General features: G+C 43.0%; 2 protein-coding genes across 6 annotated transcripts in view; one reads left to right on the top strand and one right to left on the bottom strand.

The window, feature by feature from the left end:
• Window positions 1–520, top strand: part of wge (winged eye) — a 217,439-nt gene extending 216,919 nt beyond the window's left edge. For all 5 annotated transcript variants that reach the window (XM_065221976.1, XM_065221975.1, XM_065221974.1 and 2 more), the window contains one exon: window positions 66–520. In XM_065221976.1, the coding sequence (XP_065078048.1) occupies window positions 66–314 (249 nt within the window). In that variant the 3' untranslated portion in view covers window positions 315–520. The remainder of the gene's footprint in view (window positions 1–65) is intronic.
• Window positions 521–19,362: 18,842 nt separating this feature from the next.
• LOC135701200 (proteasome assembly chaperone 2-like) lies at window positions 19,363–20,164 on the bottom strand. The gene has a single exon (XM_065221960.1). The coding sequence runs from the start codon at window positions 20,113–20,115 to the stop codon at window positions 19,387–19,389; it is 729 nt and encodes a 242-aa protein (XP_065078032.1). The 5' UTR covers window positions 20,116–20,164; the 3' UTR covers window positions 19,363–19,386.
• Window positions 20,165–26,288: the final 6,124 nt, after the last annotated feature.

Raw genomic sequence — 26,288 nt, 5'->3', positions numbered from 1 at the left:
AAAACGGTTTCTTAATGTACTAAAAATACAGAGTATAACCTAGCTGCTTTTTTCCAATCTTCCAGGGCGCCCTCTTCCAGTCGCCGCACGAGGACGAAAACGACGTCCAAACGATCTCGCACAAGTGCGAAGTGCTCGCCCTCAAGGAGTACATCGCCAAGTTCGGTGCGGATCCGAAGCAGTACAGTGCCATCTACGATAACAACGATACGTACTACCTGGCCGGGTACTACGATCCGACGGTGATTACGATCAAGATGCAACCGGAAATCGAAATCCTGCCGGGCGAGGAGAAGTGGGTTAGGACTGATTAGGTGGGCAGTTTGGAGGGTGTGCAATTTTATAGGTACTCAGAATGACTTCTCCTAGTGAGATTTGGCAATATAACAAGGCGTCGGCAGTGCCGATTGTTGGATGTGAATTTTCGTTTTCTGTAAATAATCGCTTCAAAACTATTATTGCTGTTGTTGGAAATACTTCAAAGACTTGGAAATCACTAGCATTAAGGTTCACAGTGAGCGGCTGCTTGCCGCGTGAACGGATTATTATACTGGATTGTATGAAAGTAATAGTGTCACTTTATAAAAGTGTAAACGTGAAGTTAGTGTAGATACATTAAGGCAAACCTTTGAGATTCAACATAGAATTGTAATCAAATGTAAATATAACTGCAATCCTTTAACATTGATGTTAATATTCTCTTAATTGACTAACAAATACGATATCAGTACGGTAAACAGAGGAGAAATTATATATTTTTCTACGTGGAGAGATTTTTATGCTTATTGTGGATATATATATGAGAGAGTCAGTCAAATTCAAAAGAGAGCTTTTTGGAACGAAATTTGATATACCTCTGCTATACATTGTAATCAGTAAACGAAACAACAAAAACCGACATTTTGGAGTGATACTAGGACTACAAAATTTAACGCAACAAATTACAAAAGATCTGCCATTCTTTTCGATTAAGTTTCTCCGATGTACTAGCAGGGGTGAGGATAAAATTCAAAAACATACCCTTTCGGCAAAAAGCGGAACGGTTACAAACTTAACCTTTACTACATAGAGTCCCTTCAACATGATCTCTTAACTAAATACAAGCAAACATTTAATTGGTACAATGAAATCTGTTTTTTTTCTAACAAAACCTAGTATTAAAAGACAATTGTTGATGAATCTATAGATAGCAAGATAGCGAAACAATCGGCACTTCTACAAAGAGCAAACAATAGCATGGGCTATTTTTTTCAATCTCACCATAATCAGCAATAGCAGGAAAGTAATAGAGAACAATCCGTAGGAAGCTACATTTAATAGTTCGCATTCGTTACTCGATTGAGTTGATTGATTGAAGGCATGTAGAATAACACGACAAACGAAACCCAGTGGCAAAAAGATACTTCTACCGTCGTTTTCCAGTCGGTGTACATATTTTAGACTTTAAATTTGATGTAATTTATTCCACATCTCTGAAAGAAGTAAACGCAACGAGCTTCATATCTGCTATGCTACAAGTCTAGCCCGTAAAATAAATAAAAAAAAAAAAAACGAGGAACGCAGTACTTGTACTGCTAACCATCCTTCATTGAATATTATTGGATTAGATGCTACCCGCACGGCATAAATCGTCTGTGTTTTGTTGAGTTGAATATGTTTTCTAGCGCTAAGTTAAGGTGTACATTAATTTATGCAATTCTTTTACCGCCCTACTGCTGCGATGATTATTATCAACTTTAGTAGCTGTGTAGTGGAACCTATAAAACTGAAATGAATATCGGAAATCAAAAAACTGTACGACAGCGAGGGGTTTAGCGAGAGGCAGAGAGAGAGAGAGAGAGAAAGAGCATTTACAAATGATAAACTCGGTATGTGAGGGTCTCTGGTAGGAAGAATGGTGCGTTGGGTGGGAATGGAATGCGAGTGCTTAGTCTTTAGGAGGTATGATTTATCCCGTGAATGTATGTGTAATGTAAAAGTAATAAAATTCATTCTTGAAATTGGATTTGCGACGATTTTTACTGTGATTTTGGATGACCACACCCTGCACACCAAATTTAAGTTTTAATTATCAGTAAAACGAATTGCTGGATCATCATCAGCAATCCAATGCTTTACTGAAAAACAGCAAACGATATTTTTACCGAAAAAATTAACTAACATAAACTAACACCCAGTCGTCAAAGAGCTGTCAAACAGCATCACAGTCGAAAGTTTTTTTTTGCAGTCGTACTCCACCGGTCCAACCGCAGGGGGAGGAAGAGGTAAGAAATAAAATTATGTAGGTAATTTGGAAAAGAGTCTGGCGATTTTATCTTTATAATTCATATATTTGTATCAACGATTTTTTACAGAAGCTGGAAGCTCATATAGTGAAAACAAATTCGATTTACTGAATATAGTTTAATCAGCAAAATGCTGCCAAATGTCAGAATTTTGAATTGCTGAAAGATCAGTAAACAAATAGTGCTGATTTTCAGTAAAAGGTTGTCATTTTGACAGAAGTTGGAATTGCTGAAAAATTCAGCAGCAATATTTAGCTGGAACGTTTGCTGATCTTTCATCAAGTCTAAAATCAGCCAAATTTTGCTGATTTTCAGCGATTTAAATTTGGTGTGTGTATGTAATTCGCTCACAACACACAGAGATTATTTTACTGGGGTCAGTAATTTTTTACTGGGTTTTCAAACAGCTGAAAAAGTCAGTAAACTGAAAATAACGGTCACACGTAATGCAACGAACAATTTTAACATATTTTATTTTTATCATCAAATAAATGTAATAAGAACACAGTCTGTATAAATTTCAAGAAAAAATCACTTTTATACAATTTTTTACAATTTTTTTAAGTTTACTGACTTTTTCAGCTGTTCAAAAACCCAGCAAAAAATTACCGAACAGGGAGGCCGTGATTTTGTGTGAAGACTACACATATCCTTCATACAACGTTATAGCCAATTGAAATTTAGCTTTCTGTAGCCTGGTAGGCTGGGCCCATCGTTTACAGAGCTGACTAAAATTTAATTAATAATTTTTAACGAAACTCAATAGACTACCCTACTACCATTTTCACCTTGGCTTTTCCCCTTCCAGATACTGCTGGCTTTTTATAATTATAGATACTATAGATTCCATAGATAAGCGGAGGCACAAAAAGTTGTTTTGGCAACCATGAAAAATAAATGATCTTACTGGCATCCGTGAAAAAAGTTCATGCCATCATAGGGAGCTACACCGTCGGGTTAACCTCACTTTTTTTGACACCTGTCAGTGGTTTGTTTATATGGACTTTAAAAAAAATATTTAAAAAAATTATTATATCAGGCACAACATTTGATAACGGCACAAAAGCATTTGTAAACAAACTTTCTAAGGCCCTTTACACGCGAACCAAAGTACGCCCACGCAAACCAATAGCATCATCGGATAGGGGCAACTATCACCTTTCCGAAAGTGGTATTCGTTTGCGTGGGCGTACTTTGGTTCGCGTGTAAAGGGCCTTAGAAAGTTTGTTTACAAATGTTTTTGTGCCGTTATCAAATGTTATGCCTGATATGTTTTTTTGATTTTTTAGAGAAGAATATTTTTTAATCGAATATGGTGGGCGTTGGCCTAATTTGGATTTTTCAGATATAATCCTAAATAGGACCTAGATTATTTAATACTCTAGTAACCTCAAGTCCGTGCTCTGTCACAATGTTTCATTGTGATTAATCAACACTCAAAGGGGAAATATAAAATTTGGGGTAAATTTGAAAGAAAGGGAACTTGGAGTGTAGAGCGCACTGCCCACTGGACGATTCTGAAGCCTGGCCAAGTGAATGGGGTATGGGTTTATTTAATTGAACGTCATTTCCAATGTATATATTGATACATTCAATTTACATTGGCATTTGAGATAAGACAGAGATAGGATGCGGAGGGCCCGCTTAGGAGGAGCGTAACCCATGTTACGGTTTCCATTTATTAAATAGTTCAGATAGGCTAATGACAGGTTTATAGTGAGAGAATTACCATATTGGGAAAGCATAATTTGCATAGGGTTCAGAGTGGCTGAGCTGTTCCTTTGTAGTTTGACCAACAATCAATACGAAACTAACGATTTTAAATTGGCTCACTACTTGACTAGCCTATTGGTCCCAAGCAAACGATTAACGTATCTCATTCTAGTCGAAATTCTAGTACTACACAATGTTTGTTTTGATTCGCTATGAAAGTTTGACAGATAAAATGAGGGGTTAGTGGATTTTCCTATGTTTCGAGGGGTGAATCGATTAGCTTGGGACCGAAGAGAGCACCAGAGCTGAGCCAAAAAGTTGAGCACGTTATTTCGGGACCTTCTAGTCTTAGAGTTACCTCTATGGTTTGACCTTCCTTCAAAACCAATTTGGCTCTAGAACAATTTTAAACTTGTTCTGAATTATTCACATGTTGCAATTATTGAAAAGAGCTCGATATAAGATAGCCACAGAGAACAGACGTTGAGGCTCCAAAATGTCTCTAAATACTTGTGTAAAGATTCCTATTCGACTTAAGCGCCACTAACGACGACTTCCCCACTTAAAAACCCTCTTTGACAACATGATGGCGCTTTGCGTTGCAAAACTTACACTAGACACTAAGTGCTAGTAGCGCCAAGTGGCAATTTTCAGCAGGTAATTTATCGGTACTAGCGCCAAATTGGTCGAAAGTGATAAATTCATAGAGGAAATCAGGAGATGCTAGCGCTACGTAACGGCAACGTTTCCACTTAACTTTACACAAGTTTCTGACCGAACTTGGACGTCTGGTCTCTGTGAGATAGCTTAATACAATTAAATAGAAATGCCAAAATCTTTTTTTTTTTTTTTACTAGTTCGTTTATTTACTAGGCTCAGTCGTGTGTGACACTTTGCGGAGCCAAAATCAGTAATGTTTGATTTTACATTTTAAATAGCAGTAGTTCTAGGTTAGTATTGGGTACCAATTACTCGTGGCGGGCTCGAGGTTAATGGGTAACAATTTCGATGGGAAGGAGCTAGGTAGGAAACTGGTTTCTGAAGCCTCCTTCAGATACTACTCTCGGACGGTTGACCAAATCCTGGCTGGGCAGGGGCAAGTAGCACAGGAACAGGAGGATAATAAGACTGGGACACAATGGCGGGAAATTGTTTGGAAAGGATGGGATGGTCACATCAAACTCTAACATCAGACAAACAAAGGAATTCGTAGATCGCTTGCATGTAGGGAAGATCACGTGTTCCCAATACATCTCTTACTTCACGGAAGGGTTGTCTACCTCGGGCCACTAGGGTATCCAATAGTCGTGCTCTGGAGGCGTCATTACCCGGGCAATACCAAACTGCGTGATCGATGTCATCATAACCGGTTCTGCACCTACATATATTGCTGTCAACGAGGTTTATTCTATAGAGATGTGCGTCTAGCGAGTAGTGGTTGGACATAAGTCTTGACATCACTCGAATGAATCCCCGACTTACATCCAGACCTTTGAACCACGCTCTCGAAGAAACATTTGGAATAATGGAATGTAACCACCGCCCAAGAGAATTACTTGTCCAATCGTTTTGCCAACTTAAAAGAGAACTCTGACGTACTAATGGGAAAAATTCATCATGTGAAAGTCTTCTATCATAAATCTCGCCTTATTGTGCGCCCACCTTTGCGAGAGAGTCTGCCTTCTCATTGCCTGGGATTGAGCAATGTGAGGGGACCCATACAAAGGTAATCATATATGATCTTTCGACCAGCAAACTCATCTGCTCCCTTACCTTTGAAAGGAAATAAGATGAGTGCCTACCTTGTTTCATCGACCGAATAGCCTCAATCGAACTGAGACTATCCGAGAAGATGAAGTAATGGTCTATGGGCATATCGGAAATCATCCCCAATGCGAAGTTGATTGCTGCTAGCTCAGCAACATAAACGGAACAAGGTTCCTGAAGTTTCCGAAAGGCGGTTGAGTATTCATTGAAGACGCCGAAGCCAGTGGATCCATCAATGCGTGATCCATCAGTGAAAAATCTTCTATTGCAATTGACTTGTTGGTACTTTTCAGCGAAAATGCGGGGAATTAAGATAGGTCGAAGTTGATCTGGAACTCCTTGAATAGCCTGTTTCATGGAGAGATCATAGTCAATGGGGGAACTGTAGTTAGTAAAGCATACACGAGAGGGGTTATAGCAAGGAAGGCTAATATCCGATGACATATAATTAAGATAGATTCGCACGAATCTAGACTGGATGCTCAATTCGAGCATTTCTTCGAAGTTTTCAATCACAAGGTTGTTACTGACACTACATTTGATCAATAATCTTAATGAGAGCTCCCAGAAACGGTTCTGCAGGGGTTTTACGCCCGCTAGGACCTCTAGGCTCATATTGTGTGTTGAATGCATACAGCCAAGGGCAATACGTAAACAACGATATTGAATGCGTTCCAATTTAATTAGGTGGGTTTTTCTTGCCGAGAGGAAGCAAAAAGAGCCATACTCAAGAACTGAAAGAATAGTCGTTTTATATAGTTTAATGAGGTCTTCCGGGTGAGCACCCCACCATGTCCCAGAAATTGATCGTAGAAAGTTGATCCTTTGTTGACACTTTTGTTTCAAATACGTAATATGGGTACCCCAAGTGCATTTTGAATCAAACCAGACTCCAAGGTATTTGGGGTGTGAAGTTGTTCGCCTCCCCGTGGTGCACCCTGGAAACGATGGACCACCAGTGCTGCGGTACTGATCCAGTCGGCTAATCGAACAACAAACGAGGGGAAGCGCCGGAAGGTGCCTTGCGATCGATGTCAGTAAGATCGCAAGTATGTATACTGACACACTGGCATTATGTAGGACACTGAGTGGAAACTTACCATAAACCACGCTACGGGCTGGCACTCAAGGTATTTCATTCTCTTAGTAGAGTCGGGTGGAACCGGCCGAAACGACGTTTGAGCTAATGCCTTGTTTGTCTCCGTCCCATAAAACCCTGGCAGGCCTTAGAATACGTTCCTCCCGTGCCACCCAGTTGGGGCTGCGGTGGGAATAGGTTCGGTTGAGTTATTCCCGTCTTACGCGATCCGGCTCTGAACATAACGCCCCATGAAGGCCTATGTCAACCCTCGTCATGGACCTCACTGCTCGCATAGGCACCCATGGGGATCAATCAGCGACTATTCCATTTGCACGGTAGGATAGCGGTCTAAGGGGGACCCAACAGTCGGGATGATTTCAAACAATCATCAACAAAAGCAAAAACCCCAAACCCCAGTTGAACAAGTCGCCGAGGAGGCGACCGCGAACCCGTTCGCGAAGGGAGGTCTACCCAGATCTCCTGAACATAGAGAGCCGAACAAACGGTCGAAATCTCCGCGCGATGCAGAGACAACGGCCGGGATCGGTGGACAGCCGGAAGAGCAGCCGAAGGACTGGCCCGGGCTAATCAGAACTATGAATAGCTTTGGGCCCCTCCCTAGGCTGCTGGCAATCGCGGGACAACTCGACGCCATAATTGAGTTCACGAGTACGAAGAGCAACATCGCGAAGGACCTAAAGCAGGCCTTGCGACAGCTCCGTGCAAACGTGAACGAGGCCCAGGACGACCACGAGCGGCTCAGGAAGCGACTAGAGGTCGCAGAGAGGGCGGAACAGAAGGAACCGAAGTCTACCCAGACGGACGCCTTCAACTTCGCGGGCAACAATACGATGTCCAGCGAGGCCCTCCACTTTGCCGTTACGCAGGGACAGAAGCGTAATCGACCCTCACCTTCGCCAGTAAAGGGCGCAGCACGCCCTAAGAGACGGAAAGTCTCTGTGCAGGTGGAGAGTGCGGTGGTGGACGTACCGAAGAAGAGGGCTGGAATAGCCAATAGAAATACTGAGAAACCTAGCGGCTCCAAGGGCGGGAAGCAGGGCGGTAAGAAGGGTACCCCCCCGAAACCCCCGAAACCCCCGAAACCCCCGGACAAAACTGCCCCCAAGAGCAGTGCTGCCCGGACCAGGAACAAGGGCGAAGCTCTCATCCTCAAGACGGACGCGTCGAAATACGCGGAAGTCTTGAAGAAAATGAGAACGGACGAGCGCCTTGTGGAGATGGGCAGTAACGTGAGGAGCATCAGGCGCACTCGTACAGGCGAGATGCTCCTGGTGCTCAAACGTGGTGCTAAGGACCAGGGACCAACCTACCAGAAACTGGCAAAGGAGGTTGTTGGTTCTGGGGTGCAGGTGAAGTCGCTAGGCTCGACTATCACCATCCAGGTCAAGGATCTGGACGAAGTGACGGAGGCGACCGAGATAGTCACGGCGCTCCGGGAACAGTGTCAAGTCGAGGTACCGCAATCAGCGATTACCTTGAGGAAGGGACTGTTCTCCACCCAAGTGGCTACCATCAGGCTCTCTGCAGCTGAGGCCAGAAAGGCGGTAGCCGCAGGGAGGGTGCGAGTGGGCTGGTCGGTCTGCCCCGTCAGTATTCCCCGACCGGTGACGGCTTGCTTTAGGTGCTTCGGTCAGGGCCATGTGGCCCGTGACTGCAAGAACACCGACAGGAGCAAGCTTTGCAGATGGTGCGGCTTGGAGGGCCATAAGGCGCGAGGTTGCCAAAAGCCGCCGAGGTGCACTATATGCGCGGAGAAGGGGAATACCCCTACCAACCACATGGCAGGTGGCCCCCGCTGCCCGGGGTCCAAGAGCAATGCTGCTAAGGCAAAGAGCAATGCTCAGCCATGTTCGAGGTAGCGCAGTTGAACCTGAACCACTGTTCGGCTGCCCAGCAACTGCTGTGGCAATCGGCAGTGGAATGGGGAGCGGATGTCGCAATCATCTCTGACCCGTACCGCGTCCCAACCGGCAACGGGAATTGGGTCACGGACGCGTCGGGGATGGCGGCGATATGCACGATGGGGAGCTTCCCCATTCAGGAGGTAGTCGTGTCCAACTCGAGCGAGGGATTCGTGATCGCCAGGGTTAACGGAGTATACTTAAGTAGCTGCTATGCTCCGCCCAGGTGGTCTATCGAGCAATTCTCGCAGATGGTGGACAGACTGACTGCGGTACTTGTCGGCCTAAGACCGGTGGTCATTGCGGGCGACTTTAACGCATGGGCGGTAGAGTGGGGTAGCCACCACACCAACCAGAGAGGACGCATCCTACTGGAGGCAATGGCCAAGCTGGACGTTGTACTATCCAACACCGGCTCGGTCAGTACCTACAGAAGGAATGGTGCAGAATCCGTCATCGACGTGACATACTGCAGCCCGAGTTTGGAGGGCAACCTACACTGGAGGGTCGATGAGGGTTACACTCATAGTGACCATCAGGCGATTCGGTACAGTGTGGGGCCAGGTGAGAGGCGAGTGGCAGGAGGAAATTCTTCCTGCGCTCGAGGCTGGCGGACGTCGTTCTTCGAGGAGGAGGTCTTCGGCGAAGCACTGAGGCGGGAGCGAATAACCCCGGATCTGACGGGGGAAGAACTGGTAGCAGCACTGACAAGGGCGTGCGATACAACCATGCCTAGGAGAGCCTATCCCAGGCATGGCCACAGACCGGTGTACTGGTGGAGCGAGTCGATTGCTATCCTCAGGGCGTCTTGCCTCCAGGCGAGAAGGAGGATGCAACGAGCTCGTACGACTGAATCTCGCGAGGAACGCCGCGTCGCTCTCCGAGCGGCTAAGGCAGCCCTCAATAAAGAGATCGCCAGACGCAAGCGCGCGTGCTTTGACAGCCTATGCCAAAGCGCCAACACGAACCCATGGGGGGATGCTTACAAAGTGGTCATGGCAAAGACCCGCGGCGTGACGGCACCCCCGGAGAGATCACCAGCGGTACTGGCTCCGATCGTTGGGTTCCTGTTCCCGCGTAGGGACGTAGACTCCTGGCCGCGGATCCCAGGCGCGGATCAGGGAGAAGTGTCTAGAGTGACGAACAGTGAACTTGGCGGTATTGCCAGGTCGCTGGTGGTGGGCAAGGCCCCGGGCCCAGATGGGATCCCGGTTGTGGCTCTGAGGGCGGCCGTTGCGGAAAATCCAGACATGTTCCGTTCTGTTTTTCAGACTTGTCTGGACGTAGGCGTCTTCCCAGACGCGTGGAAGCGGCAGAAGCTGGTGCTGCTTCCGAAGCCAGGAAAACCCCCTGGGGACCCGTCAGCATACAGACCCATCTGTTTGCTGGACACCACTGGGAAACTGCTTGAGAGGGTCATCCTCAACAGGCTGTCGGCCTACACCGAAGGTGTAGACGGCCTGTCAAGCAGCCAGTACGGGTTCCGAAAGGGCAGATCCACGGTGGACGCCATCCGCGACGTCATCCAGACGGCAGAGGTGGTCCATCGGAAACGAAGGGGCATTCGCTACTGCGCGGTGCTAACCTTAGACGTGAAGAACGCGTTCAACAGCGCGTGCTGGGGGGCGATAGCCCGCTCGCTACACCAGCTCCAAATTCCCGGAGGGCTGTATAAGATTCTGGAAAGCTACTTCCAGAATCGTGTGTTGACGTACGACACAGAAGATGGCGAAAAATGCGTTAGAGTCACCGCAGGTGTGCCACAAGGCTCCATCCTGGGCCCGGTGTTATGGAACGTCATGTACGATGGACTGTTGAGGATAAAATTCCCGGTAGGCGTGAAAATTGTAGGTTTTGCCGACGATGTCACGCTGGTAGTCTGCGGGGAATCCCTCGAGGAGGTAGAGCTGACAGCGGCCCACTGCGTCAGGCTTGTGGAGGAATGGATGAGAACCAGGAAACTGGAGCTCGCCCATCACAAGACGGAAGTGGTCGTAGTCAACAATCGCATGTCAGTACAGCATGCAACGTTGACAGTCGGCGGAAGCACAATTAGGTCTGTGCGCTCTCTAAAACTCTTGGGGGTTATGCTCGACGATAAGCTCAGCTTCGGCTGCCACGTCGAGTACGCCTGCAAGAGAGCGTCTATGGCTGTGGGGGCATTATCCCGTATGATGTCAAACAGCTCGGCAGTGAATGCCAGTAAGCGCAGGCTCCTCGCTGGGGTCGTAGTATCTATCCTCAGATACGGCGGCCCTGCGTGGGCTGCGGTACTGGATATTGACTGCCACAGGCAGAAATTAGAGAGTACACACAGGCTAATGTGCTTAAGGGTGGCCAGTGCATACCGCACTATCTCGAGAGAGGCCGTCTGTGTCATAGCAGGGATGATGCCAATCAGCCTTATCATTAAGGAGGATGTGGCGTGTTATGACGCGAGGACCGTTCGAGGGGTGCGCAACAACGCGCGAGTTGTGTCGACCGCGAGATGGCAATTGGAGTGGGAAAACTCCACAAAGGGGAGGTGGACTTACCGCTTGATACCTTCCGTATCAAGCTGGGTCAACAGGCGCCATGGGGAAGTAAACTTCCACCTGACACAGTTCCTGTCAGGCCATGGCTGCTTTAGGAGCTACCTGCATAGGTTCGGACATGCAAGTACTCCCACCTGCCCCACATGTGCTGGTGTCGAGGAGACCGCCGAACACGTCGTGTTTGCCTGTCCACGTTTCGAGCCAGTATCGAGCGCTATGCTAGCGATATGCGGAGAGGATACCAGTCCGGACAACATCGTTCATAGGATGTGTGGTACCACCGAGAACTGGAGCGCGGTGGTGACTGCGGTCACCCACATAGTTTCGGTATTACAACGACAGTGGCGAGCCGAGCAGCAGTTACCTACTGCCCGACCAGATCGTTAGAGTATTGCTAGAGAGGCGCCATAGCGCTACAGCGGCCCCTCCCACGAAGTAATGCCTTCGGGCGGTTCCGGGGAGGCCAAGGGCCAAGCGCACAGGGTAAGGTTTAGTGGGTCGGGAGTGAAATTCTCCCATCCCCACACCCTGAGTTCCTTCTCAGGTGTCTGTGAGCAGATTCCCCCCTGTATAAAAAAAAAAAAAAAAAAAAAAAAAGACTCCAAGGTATTTGAAGGTTAAAGATTGGGTAATGTCTCTGCCCAAAAGATTTAGACGCAGTTGGGCTGGAAACCGCGTCCTTGTAAACACTACCAATTCAGTTTTTTGCGGTGAAAACTCGATCCCTAAATTTCTTGCCCAGAAAGACAGATTATTTAGGGAATTTTGCAATGGTCTTTGCAAGATTTCCGCACGTGGACCTCTCATGGAAACCACGACATCGTCTGCAAGCTGTCTAAGCGTGCATAGATTATCTAAGCAGTTATCAATATCTTTGACATAGAAATTATAAAGTAAGGGACTTAAACATGAACCTTGGGGTAAGCCCATGTAGCTAATTCTAGAAGTTGTCAGTTGACCTAGATTGAAGGTCATTTGTTTTTCTGACAGCAAATTATACAAGAAATTATTCAAAATACCGGGTAATCCATTACTGTGCAAATTGTCTGACAGTATGTCTATGGAAACCTGATGCCAAAATCTTACCGAGTAGTTTAGCTGTTCTGATTTCGGTACAGTTTGTTGAGGTCGGGTATAGTTTCTGAGTATGGATGCCCATTTTGAAATAACTTATATTAGCACAGAGTAATAGTTTTATTGCTAGGGAACTTTCTTTTGGGATCGTCTTTTCTTCGTACAATTCTCATTATTCATACTATACTAATCATGTTCAGTCTTAGAAAATGTTATATGTAAGCCCCGTTCTAGATTTGTTTGTTATTCATATCTTATGCATTGCAGCTCGCGAGAGGTTACCAAATATGGGTTCTTTTTCTCATCCACAATAGTTTGGGGTGAGGGGGCGATCTGAGAGCTGAATAGAGACAAATAAAATAGGGAACACAACACCATGACCCAAATGACTAACCAACGCATGCAACTCACACTTAACTTGTTCTATTTCTTTCTTCCCTCATGTACCAATATTACCTACCTGAGAACAAATGGGAACACGGCCAGAATTTCAATAGGAAGAAGGAAATAGCGAGAAAACGTAAGAGAGTAAGCAGTCAGAAAGGATTAGGCCATTTGGAAACAGCCAATTTATACTGGATGGAACTGGTAAGTAGGATAAGAATTGTAAAAGGTGTGTGCTTGCATGATTTACCTATTTTAGAATTACCTATAAGCCACATGAGAATATCATTTCCTTCAATTACTACTCCATTGCAGCACACACCTAATGATCACTAACATTCATATAGTTTCAGCATTATCGACATTTATAATCAAAAGGTGAGTTGTAAAGTATAATTACAATGCATAGATATAAGTTAATGTATCAGAACCTGGACGGACACGAGCCTACCCAGGGGAGGACCCGGATACGACCACCCATGTGTGTCTAGAGTATCGCACGAGCTGACGAGTGCAACGGGAAGGACAGTAGGTGTATAGACTAGGGGGTTAGTTAAAGCCCTACAGTAAAAGTATGGACGTCTGTCAAAAGTTGTTCCAATCGAACCGTCAAAATGCACCGCTTTGCTCGATTGGAACAGCTTTTTTCAGTTTTGTGGTGTCAGTCGTCCATACTTTTACTGTAGGGCTTTAGGGTTAGTCCCTAGATAAGCCAACTTAGCGGTTGGCACAGCCTATACACTGAACAATTACAATTACAATTACAAGAATATTTTTTAATCGAATATAGTCGGATATCATCACCCCTATTCTGTATTTCGTTTCGAACGAAATTCTCATACAAAAAAATATTTTTTTGTTTGAGAATTTCGTTCGAAACGAAATACAGAATAGGGATGCATATCTTTTAATTCTTTTTATTTAAAACCTAAAATCCACTTGAATTGCCTAAAAAGCATAGGTAAACAAACCACCACTGAATGCCAAACTGATGAATGCGGGTTCATCGCGTTCATTCGTGACGTCAGCGTGCAGCATCCTATGGACGAGTGCACCGATGGATTTTAGTTCACTCACTCGAGAAAAAGTGACACAAGCTGCGGGCAATGTTTACTAATCATGAACACTAAATCACAGACAAACAGACATAACTCTTAGAAGAAAATTCTTCAAAAAATATCGTCACAGACAAACAGACATAACACATTGAATATTTCTCACTGTAAAACATCGTCGCCAAAACATTACCGCCATCTGTTGAGTACACTGTGGTGGGTAGTACGCTGAACAGATGGCGGTAGTGTGTAAACGTCAAACTCAAGGGAAATGACTATGCGCGCCACAGGTGGTGGTACTACCAACTACGATACTTTTGAATTGACCGTTAAATGCTTGTTCGATGAACAACTTGCCAGTGTTATGTCTGTTTGTCTGTGATATCGTCATGCGTATTTTTCTGTGTACACATTGAAGTGACGAGCGGTGGTAGAAAGGGCACTAATTACTTCTTTTAAAAACTTGTTTCCAGCTAAAGAAAAAAGTCTTAGCTTCTGAGAATTTTTCCCACCGATCCATATTTCTGCAGATTTCAATCAGTTCTATACATCTTCGGAAAATTTCATAGAACCGACATCACTGACTTCCATCTGTTTTGTTTTTATTCAACACAGCTGACGCGTTGACAGACCGAGGTAAAAGCAACTAGTGAAAAAATTTCATGCACGAGGGATGCTCCGGTTGCAAAACATTGCTTGGGAATGTGGATGATAAATGGTGCTAGTCCGCATGCAAAATACGCTTGACGATATTTTTTAAAGAATTGTCTTCTAAGAGTTATGTCTGTTTGTCTGTGCTTATACATTTTATGAATAATCAGTAATAGATGATTGCCTAAAGGTATAAGGAGATTTCTATCCGTGTACGAATCCGTTGGAGAAATTCTCAGAAGCTCAGGATTTGTTTTGATTATTTAGTGTGATTTTTGTTTTGCTGGAAACAAGTTTTTAAACGTGGTAATGCATCACTAATGAATGCTTTTTCTAGCACCGCTCATCACTTTAATGTGTGCATAGCAAACAATATATATATTCTGTATTCGTTTATTTAGTATGTGGTATAGTAATGACTCGATTTTTTCGGCCCCTCTGCGCATCAGACTTTTATCATTAAATAATTTCATAAAATCTCAATTCTAAATTATTTTCATGCATCTTCATGATAGGTGTTTAAAGCATACTTTGGTGCAATAAGACCACTGAAAAAGCGCATGGGTGGAACATTAGAAAAGTTTTTCAAAAAGGGGGCTGACAAAATCGGATCATTACTGTATATGTCTTCAGTGGGATGCCTTGGTCCCCTTATCTAGAGTCGGTGTATAATGAGTCACGCCAAGAGAAAAACAGTTGAACTCGCATCACGGTTTTCGGAAGATTCCCATTCTTTTCACTTGGCAACAGAGGACTTCTACAACAACTTCAAATGACTTCTAGCGAGAGAAAAAATATTGCGGCTGTAGTAAATCATTATATCAGTGATTTTGTCAAATCATCTTAACAAAAAATAGTAGAAATTCTCATTACTAATCATAACCGAGCGTATCCCATGACACTTTAGCGCTCACTGCGTGTATATGCTCATTTCTTCGATTATATTTTATATTTTATTGCAATACCTTTCGTGGACCTTTCATAGCATCGTAATGTTTATTTACTTTGCACGATAGGTAGCCGGTTTGACAGTTCAATAGGTAGACTCGGCTTCACTCTTGGCGTGACTCATTATACACCGACTCTACCCTTATCATTCTCAAGAGTTGACATCTACTAAATTGTTTTTAAAAAAGAACTGGCATCACTGTTAAGTTCAAAATGTAGTGGCTTGCTTAACGCTTCAGTTAAGCCACCATGACAAATGCAAGCACATTCCCAACTAAAATTTCATTTGGGAAGAATGTGATGGTGAGTGTTATGTCATATGGTGTTCACGATTAGTAAACATTGCCCGCAGCTTGTGTCACTTTTTCTCGAGTACGAGTACACGGATGGATTTGAGATCACTCGCTCGACAAAAAGTGACAACAGTGGGGCCCTGTTTACTAAAAATGAACACTTGAATAATACTCGCATGACATTTGAAACGGGCCTATCAACTTTTGTACACAAAACATGTTAAGCTCTTTTCGCGCGAACCGAATACGCCCACGCAAATTAACAACACCAACGGGTAGGAAAAATTCTCCCCTTCCCTATAGTGCTCTTGGTTTATGTAAGCATTCTTCGGTTCTCGTGACAAGGACCTTGCAAGTTGTTTAGAAAAATTGATAATCCATTTTCAAATGTTATGCGAGCATTATTCATGTGTTCAGTTTTAGTAAACAGGGCCCCGCTGTTGTGTCACTTTTTCTCGAGTGAATGAACTCAAATTCATCGGTGCACTCGTCCATAGACGAGTGCACCGATGAATTTGTCACGCGATACAATTTACCAAGTACAAAAGAACACGTTTTATTTCACTTGTAAAATAAAAGAATACAAAATGCACGCGTCTGAAAGCGGTAATGAACAGAGTGGTTATAATATTCTCTACACCAGGGCTGCCAAGCTTCACAACATATGTAGAGATTATACGGGGGGTTCGCCAATGTGAAGCTATGTGCATTGCATTTCCACAGGTAATAGTACGTTCAGACTACAGAGTTATAACATGTTATAGCGCTATCTTGATGGTGGTTGCTGTGTTGCAATTATTTGACAACCGTTATAACATGTTATAACTCTCCAGTCTGGACAGCGTTTAAAACGTCCCAGAATCCCCACGAACGCAGCCAGTAGGAGACTTCCCTATAAACTGTAGAACAATGCCACTAGCCACCACCAGAGCACGCTGTGTGCAGTCATGAATGGACGTCCATAGGGGTGGCGTAATCGGGGCCATTGCGTGGAGAATTCGTGGCACGTACGACGGTTCAACGGTCACGGTTCGGGGTCATCGTCCACCAAGAGGCACAGTCATAAGCACAAACGAAGTGACAGACGGAGCGGCTCGAAAACTTTGGTGACTAACCTTCTATTGCAATTTTTCAGTGTACCACATGGCAACACCACTACTACTGGATTGTACCACATGGCAACACTACTATTGGATTGAACTAGCATTTTCACCATATGTACTAGAATATTTTGGTTCTATCTCTTTCACTCTACTCAAAACTGAAATGCATAAAAAAAATGACAAAATGATACGCACTCTTTGCACACTGTCAAAGAACCATTGTACACAAAATCAACTTTGTTCAAATCAAAACAAAAAAACTAACCCATCTGGTGGATGATGGCACAAGCTTCCAAGAAAATTCTATTACAGTGAACCACATTATTTTAATGGATTTCTTCGCCAGTTAGTCGTCTGTCACTTCGTTTGTGGTCATAAGCCTGGTGATCATTATAGACTACGGTCACATAGCGAAAGACAAAGCTAAAAATTAATAGTTTGAAGGTGAAAACTAAAGCTAAAGTGCTAAAGTGAGCTAAGTTGAAAGTTTGAAGAAGTTATAGAGGAAGTTGCCACGTATCATTGGACAGCCAGGTAATTTCCATCACCAAGAAAACCCCGAACCAGATCCAACCGTTGTCTAGTGAGATCAGGTCGATAACCGCCATTTCGAATTCTCCTTCGCGCCCACAGGACCTCGCGGTTTTACCGTAACATTTGTGAACTCAACGTATTTTTCCGGAGTCGACCACGCCAATCGCCGGTAGTGTGTCCGAATCGTAGTTCGAGAATCTGATCCCTCAGCTACAGTGTGTGCCACCAATCCAGGCAAGTCAACTTACCCTTGTGGTTCGTTGAAACCTCGAGTCCGTCACCATACTCGAGGCACAAACGAAGTGACAGACGACTTACTGGCGAAGAAATCCATTTAAATAATGTGGTTCACTGTAATAGAATTTTCTTGGAAGCTTATGCCATCATCCACCAGATGGGTTAGTTTTTTTGTTTTGATTTGAACAAAGTTGATTTTGTGTACAATGATTTTTTGTCAGTGTGCAAAGAGTGTATCATTTTTGTCATTTTTTATGCATTTCAGTTTTGAATAGAGTGAAAGAGATAGAACCAAAACATTCTAGTACATTTAGTGAAAATGCTAGTTCAATCAAGTTCAATCCAGTAGTAGTGTTGCCATGTGGTACAATCCAGTGGTAGTGGTGTTGCCATGTGGTACACTGAAAAATTGCAATAGCAGGTCACCAAAGTTTTCGAGCCGCTCCGTCTGTCACTTCGTTTGTGCTCGAGGGGCGTACGGGACAGGTAGAGGCGTCCACCCCTGGCCCAAGAAGGTGATGCGGTACCAGAGGAAGGAGAGGAACGACGACGACGGCAGTGGCAGGTGAAGGGGCCCCGAAGACAATAGAAGAGTAGTGCTAGCACAAGGTAGGAGTAGACATCTAAGGAAGTGGGAGACCGTCCGTGAAGTGAGTGTCATCAAAACGAATAAAGTGGGAGTTTGTCTTAAGTGAACTTTGAGTGTTTTCTTGGTACGCGGAATTATCACGAGCGTGTGCCGACCCTGAGGCTTGGAGACGAGGGTCTCATCAGTGCTGGGAGTAACACCGCACTGGCACGTTACATAATGATCACTAACCTTCATATAGTTCCAGCATTATCGATATTATAATCAAAAGGTGAGTTGTAAAGTATTATTACCATGCATAGAGATAAGTTAATGTACCAGAACTAGGACGGACACGAGCCTACCCTGGGGAGGACCCGGATACGACCACCCATGTGTGTCTAGAGTATCGCACGAGTTGACGAGTGCAACGGGAAGGACATAAGGTGTATAGACTAGGGGGTTTTGACCCGAGATAAGCCAACTTAGCGGTTGACACAGCCTATACATTGAACAATTACAATTACTAGCACCAGTACAAGTGTAAACACCCCTTATGTGGTGTTTACACATGTGCAAGTGAGCCTGTCGTTCGCAAACCAATGGTCATGATGTAAACAGTTTTTCAGTGCTGATTAACATTAGCGCATCAATTTTGGCCAGAAACTTGAGCAGATTACACTAATTTTGGTTAATCCGCATTATGAGCCAGCACATATGTAAACAGACCATTATGAGGTGTTAAAACTTTGCTGGCTCTAGTATACTAAAACTGTATTAAAAAGTAGTCATCATAATGTAAACCGTGCGTCAGCATCTACCAGCATGAGATTCAGGAGCAACTGCAATTCATGCTATGGTTGAATTGCAGTTTTATTTGAATTGAATTGCGAGTTTGATATACTTCTATTTTAGTTCGGCAAGTGTGCCTGACTGCAAGCTAGCGAATAGGATACTGATTTCTGGTTTAAATTTAACTATGTAATTTCCTATTGAAAATCAACAATCATTTCCATACCAATATACATACCTATCAGCAAGGCTTTTGTCCATCTGATGGTGTATTATGAAACATTGTGAATGGCACTTTTACAAAGATGAGTGAGAAGACTGACCATCCATTTCTGCCAATGTCCAAGCTGATGAGTAACCACGGTGGGCTTCTTCAACCATTCAAAACAACCAACCATTTCCAAAACCTCGTCCCGTTTATTCTCTCCTTCCCTCCGCTCACCCCTCAATACACATTGACCGGTGGCGCATTGCCGAACAGATGCTTCCACGAGCTCGGAATGGCCAGCTTAATCTTAACGCCATCCTCCTCCCTCGGCAACAGTGGCTTCTTCAACTGGTCCACCAACGAGACCAACTGCACGGCATCCACCGTATTATCTCCCTCGGAAACGTACGTAAAGAGCACAAAGCCAGCCACATCCTTCTCGCTGCAAGCGTTCAATAGCTTGACCGCATAGCCACCTCCGTGAATCACGTTGCCTTCCAGCTGATTCCACTGCAACTTCTCGACCGCCCCGGAGTGGTGGGAAAGAAACTTTTCATTGGCCATATACTTGTACGGTCGCGCTCCCACCTGGTGGTTTTCGTGGGCGAAGCTACTGCTCAGTACGATCACTTCCGCCAGCTGACGATCTCGGACGAAATCGGTGAGTTTGCCCAGTAAATCTGCTTGCAGCGCACCTACCAGAGGAGACCGGATCTGAAGCACCAACAGCTTGTGTTCCTCCGAGACGTACAGTTCAGCGGTGGTGGTTATACGGTCTTTGTCGTGATCGTAGGCTGGTGGGCCAACGATTGGAATCAAAGCCGGATGCCAGAGCAGGCCGATTTTCTCCAGTTTCAGCGTTTCTATCAGCAGATCGGTGGCCAGCTGAGCAACGTTTCCGACGCTGACGCTCGGAAGCAACAAGGTGTAACCGGCAAAGGTAACATCCTTAGTGAATTTGAACATCTTCCCTGAAATTTTAGAAAGAAGCACTTCCTTTTGAATAGAGATCGAATAATTAGAACTTTTGTAATACTTTTTGGGACTGTTGAGAACTTTGAGAATGAGAAGTGATTTTATTTTACGTATCTTTGTTTTTGAAAACATAACCATAAAAATTTGTTGATGTCAGCACAGTATACACCCCGGAATCTAAGTTTTGAAAATACAGTACGACCTATATATTCCGCACTAAAATCACGATAGCGATAAGAAGGAAATCGAGGATTTACCCGTAAATTTCTCGAGAATACTGGAGTCTAGAGTCGGTGTATAATGAGTCACGCCAAAAGAAAAACAGTTGAACTCGCATCACGGTTTCCGGAGGATTCCCTTTCTTTTCACTTGGCAACAGAGGACTTCTACATCAACTTTAAATGACTTCTAGCGAGAACCAAAAATAACGGCTGTAGTGAATCATAATATCAGTGATTTTGTCAAATTATCTTATCAAAAAATAGTAGAAATTCTCAATACTGATCAAAACCAAACGTATCCCATGACCATTTAATGCTCGCTGCGTGTTTATGATGATTTCTTCAATTTTATTTTATATTTCCAGAGTGATTTGAGATTTGGGCGTAATTGCTTTTGTAAACAAACACGTCAATTACTGATTTCTCTTGAATAAAAGCTCAATCTCACAAACAAACTATACCAAATGATAGAGGAATTATTCCTCTACCTCATGGTGTTATTACTTTTTGAGATTGAGCTTTTATTCGTGAGAAATCGGTGATTGACGTGTTTGTTTACAAATGCAATTACGCCCAAATCTCAAATCACTCCGGATTTCATTGCAATATCTTTCGTAGACCTTTCATAGCATCGTAATGTTTATTTACTTTGCACGATAGGTAGCCGATTTGACAGTTCAATAGGTATACTTGGCTTCACTCTTGGCGTGACTCATTATACACCGACTCTACTGGAGTCCTTTTTGATTATACACGGTTAGAAAAAAGTACCCAAAATTAAGTTCTTTTCACTCATCTCGGCACTATAGTGCAGGAACTCAAAAGTAGGTAAACCGGGTCAAAGTAATTTTCATTTACTTGTGTGCAGTTCGTATGGAATTTTCCACTGGCTTTTTAACCAAAAGTAAGTCAGTTGTGCCCAACGGTAGGTAAATATGATTATACTCAACGTTGGGTTCCCACACTTTACTACCCCTGTTGGGTGGTTTTGCTCCTCCATTTTTGACAACATTAGAAGGAGAAAAGGAGACACACTAGTCAAAAGTAGGTAAAAGTGAACTTTCCGTTGGGTACTTTTTTCTTACCGTGTAGATACTATACACGGATAGAAATCTCCTTATACCTTTTGGCAAATTTCCATAGCTAATTATTCATGAAATGTATAAGCACAAACGAAGTGACAGACGGAGCGGCTCGAAAACTTTGGTGACTAACCTGCTACTTCAATTTTTCAGTGTACCACATGGCAACACCACTACTACTGGCTGGTACCACATGGCAACACTACTACTGGATTGTACTAGCATTTTCACCAGATGTATTAGAATGTTTTGGTTCTATCTCTTTCACTCTACTCAAAACTGAAATGCATAAAAAAATGACAAAATGATACGCACTCTTTGCACACTGTCAAAGAATCATTGTACACAAAATCAACTATGTTCAAATCAAAACAAAAAAACTAACCCATCTGGTGGATGATGGCACAAGCTTCCAAGAAAATTTTATTGTAGTGAACCACATTATTTAAATGGATTTCTTCGCCAGTTAGTCGTCTGTCACTTCGTTTGTGGTATAAGTCAACTAATAAGCAAACGCCTTGCAAAAAGTTAATGAAGATCATGTGTCAAATGAAATGTATAAGCGGTCACACATACCTTTTATGCATTCTTGTAGGACCTATTTGGTTTGCCTTATGGAATGTATAATTTAACGTTTTCACTATTTCGCCATTTGACGTTTTCATGACGTGATATTGCAGTTACTAAAAACGAACCTTTCGCTTCGAAAGTTAAACTAAGAATGTTTTATTGAACAATATTTTACATATGGTGCTGAGAATGGAGACACTTGAAGCCACTATGTATTTTCGCTATTTACTCGATCGTTGGTGATCGATACCAAGAGTGGGAAAGAATGAACCAAAGTGTTATTTGACACTTCTGCCTTTTGGTGAGAATTGCTGAATGCGTTTCGTTCAATTCATCGAACTCATTTATGCATTGCATTGCTCAAATGGGTTCGATGACTGAAAAAGGTTTTTTGGAATAGCTTGTCTCGTCGCGGCATGGTGCCACTTATGAGACCAGCAAATATAGCAAGCGTGGGAAGTTGCTGACATGTTTGATGCACATGTTACAATAAGGCTGATCTTTTGGCAAAAATGTATAAGTGAAACACATGAATAAAATAATTGATTTTCGTTTCGTGTAGATAAGCGGAAGTAAAGTATAATGTAGCCAAACTAACTGTCAGTTAGTGTAGCCAAACGAGCATGACGTCATCATGGTGTTGTTTGAGGGAGAAGTATTGCAATATTATGAGCACAAAACGCTTTCCACACTCCACATTCCGATTTATTTCGCGGACAACGGAAGAAGGAAAGATAAAGCAAACCATTCCTCGACTCATTATTGCAAAGATTTGCTTTGCACTTCATTTTGAACTTTTACGCACGAAACAAAACAAAACTGCACAACGAAGTGCTCTATGATGGCATGAACTTTTTTCACGGATGCCAGTAAGATCATTTTTTTTTCATGGTTGCCAAAACAACTTTTTGTGCCTCCGCTTATCTATGGAATCTATAGTATCTATACTTTTTGATTGGATCGTATGTACAGGTATACCAACAATCAATACGAAACTAACGATTTTAAATTGGCTCACTACTTGACTAGCCTATTGGTCCCAAGCAAACGATTAACGTACCCCATGCTAGTCGAAATTCTACTACTACACAATGTTTGTTTTGATTCGCTATGAAAGTTTGACAGATAAAATGAGGGGTTAGTGGATTTTCCCGAGGGGAGTGACACATCTAAATCTCAAAGAAGAAAGCTTCCGCTTCCGCTTCATCAGAGCCCAATATCTCCCGATTGAACGTAAATCTGGATGTGGCGAATTTGCGGTTTTGGTACAGTATTCAGTTGATTTGCTTCGTATCACCATAGAGGTAACTCTAAGACCAGAAGGTCCCGAAGAAACGAGCTCAACTTTTTGGTTCAGCTCTGGTACTATCTTCGGTCCCAAGCTAATCGATGCACCCCTCGAAACATAGGAAAATGCACGAACTCCTCATTTTATCTGTTAAAATTTCATAGTGAATAAAAAAACCATAGTGTAGTACTAGAATTTCGACTAGAATGGGGTACGCCTATAGATGTACTTGGGACCAATAGGCTAGTCAAGTAGTGAGCCAATTTAAAATCGTTAATTTCCACCGGTTGGTTTAACCCCTTTTCGGGAAGGTCAAGTTATGGTTCGCGTTTATGCGGGAAACCTGGGGTCACATTACGCAACTCGAAACTAAACATTTTTTGTACCGACGCTTGTATGAAAACGTTTTTTTGTTTCATGCTGCGCAATGTGGCCCATGACGTGAGCAAACTAACAACAACAATACATCATCAAATAGAGATACCATGATACCATAGACTCGACCATAGAGGTAACTTAGACCAGAAGGTCCCGAAGAAACGAGCTCAATTTTTGGCTCAGCTCTGGTACTATCTTCGGTCCCAAGCTAATCGATGCACCCCTCTAAACATAGGAAAATCCACGAACCCCTCAGTTTATCTGTAAAACTTTCATATCGAATCAAAACAAACATAGTGTAGTACTAGAATTTTGACTAGAATGGAGTACGCTTATAGATGACTTGGGACCAATAGGCTAGATAATTAGCAACAATCAATACGAAACTAACGATTTTAAATTGGCTCACCACTTTAGTAGCCTATTGGTCCCAAGCAAACGATTAACGTACCCTATTCTAGTTGAAATTCTATTACTACACTATGTTTGTTTTGATTCGCTATGAAAGTTTGACAGATAACATCAGGGGTGTGTGGATTCATGCAGAACATGCAGGGGTGAGTGAAATAGCTTGGGACTGCTTGGGACCGTTGTTCTGGTACTGAGTGAGCCAAAAATAATAATGATTTTCTTCGGGACCCAGTGGTCTTAGAGTTACCTCTATGTAATTAGTGAGTCAATTTAAAATCGTTAGTTTCCACCGGTAAATGATACTGCCTTTGTTGTTAGTTTCGAGGTCGTGGGCTGATTCGTCTCTGCGTAAACTCAGTTTGCTATGGCCACAAAAATAAACTAGGTTGATTTCAAACGTATTCCATGTTAGAAGATCATTGAAGCAAGTAGTAAACGCAATACGTACATAGAGGTAACTCTAAGACCAGAAGGTCCCGAAGAAATGTGCTCAACTTATTGACTCAGCTCTGGTACTCTCTTCGGTCCCAAGCTAATCGATTCACCCCTCGAAACATAGGAAAAACCAATAACCCCTCATTTTATCTGTCAAATTTTCATAGCGAATCAAAACAAACATTGCGTAGTACTAGAATTTCGACTAGAATGGGATACGTTAATCGTTTGCTTGGGACCAATAGGCTAGTCAAGTAGTGAGCCAATTTAAAATCGTTAGTTTCGTATTGATTGTTGATACGTATCTGTTATAGTTCAAAGTGACAGTGAAAGTAAAGAGTGAAACCCTAATAAAAAAAAAACCATAAATGAACGGTAACCCAAATGATTGAACTATTCCACAAATGGTTGGGATGATACTCCAAACACGTCGTTAAGCAAATTAACCAAAACATTTTTATTAGGGAAGTGAATTAGTGAAAGTTGTGAAAACTGACAGGAAATGTGTGAGAAAAGTCATGACCTACCTAGTTATTATCCATCTCGTAAAAGTGATGCAAAAGTACGCTAAGATAATTTCAAAGATTGTTTTTATGTGTCCAACACTTGATTTTTTGTTTCACCCCAGCAGGCCTGGGTTCAATCCCAGTCGGTGCCACCGGGATGTTCTGAGGCATAACATCTCTGATCACGTCTTCCTTCGCGGAAGGGAAGTAAAGCCGTTGGTCCCCGGTTCATGAGTTGATGGGTCGATAGGTAGGGTCGAGGTGTGGGAGCTGCCTTCCTGGCGTCGGTAGCATTGGTGCTCAGCTCGGAAAACAAGACCGACGATTTTTTGCTATGTGATCAACAAATGATATCTATGTATCGGACGCATACTTCATATGTGTACACATAAAAGTCATGTGTAAACACACATACCATTTATTTGACACATAAATTTCATGTTTACTTCTGAGTGGATTCTGTTTATGTGTGGTCACATGAAAATCATGTGGAATTTCACATGGAAATTCGTCAATAAAAATGTGTGGAAATTTTTGAGTGTAGTAGAATTAAAAGGAAAAATCGACGAAAAAGCTATACAATTATTCTACTAAAACGCTCATCAATTTATTTTCGAGGTGTCATTTTTTTTTTGAAAATTCTCCAAAAGGAATACACTCGAAAAAAAATAACAACAAAAATACATTAAAAAACAATGTAACAATAAGACGAAAATTATTGTCTTAACAATGATTTATATTGTTACGTCTACAATAAATTTACCTTGATTTATGTTGTACTAAACAGTAAATTTCATGGTAAATGGAAAATTTACAATAAAAAAGGGGGGTTGTTAAGTATCTTAACAATGAAATTTTCGAGATTTCCCCATATATTTTTTTTCAATAACAGTATATATTATTGTTATTTTAATGTTGGTTGGCGAATTTATTGATTAAAAAAAATAACAGTGTTCTTTAGAGTGTATGTGTTGGCTAGACAGATCTTCTTTATCGACTTAAAAAAAATCGAAAAAATAAAACATCGCCCCGGGAAGGGAAGGGGGTAGTATGTCTGTTACGGGTGAGTCCTTTTTTTACTTATTTTGGATTGAGATTTGATCCGGAACTTGTTAGAAATGCAGGCCAACTCCCCTGAACTCGATCTCCCTAGGTCACGCCTCCTTGGTGGTAGAGCGTCGTTGATGAGTTAATACATTCGACTGGAGAGAATCGCCCATGAAATATGCTTCCACCTGAGAATTCCTTCCTGATATCTTCAAGTGGTGGATTT

This window comes from Ochlerotatus camptorhynchus, unplaced genomic scaffold, assembly GCF_037179485.1.
Source record: "Ochlerotatus camptorhynchus isolate MF236.1 unplaced genomic scaffold, CSIRO-AGI_Acam_v1.1 ptg000151l, whole genome shotgun sequence".
In the NCBI taxonomy this organism is placed as follows: Eukaryota; Metazoa; Arthropoda; class Insecta; order Diptera; family Culicidae; genus Ochlerotatus; species Ochlerotatus camptorhynchus.
Note: the sequence above shows the minus strand (reverse complement) of the source record. Positions and strands in the feature narration are given on the sequence as shown.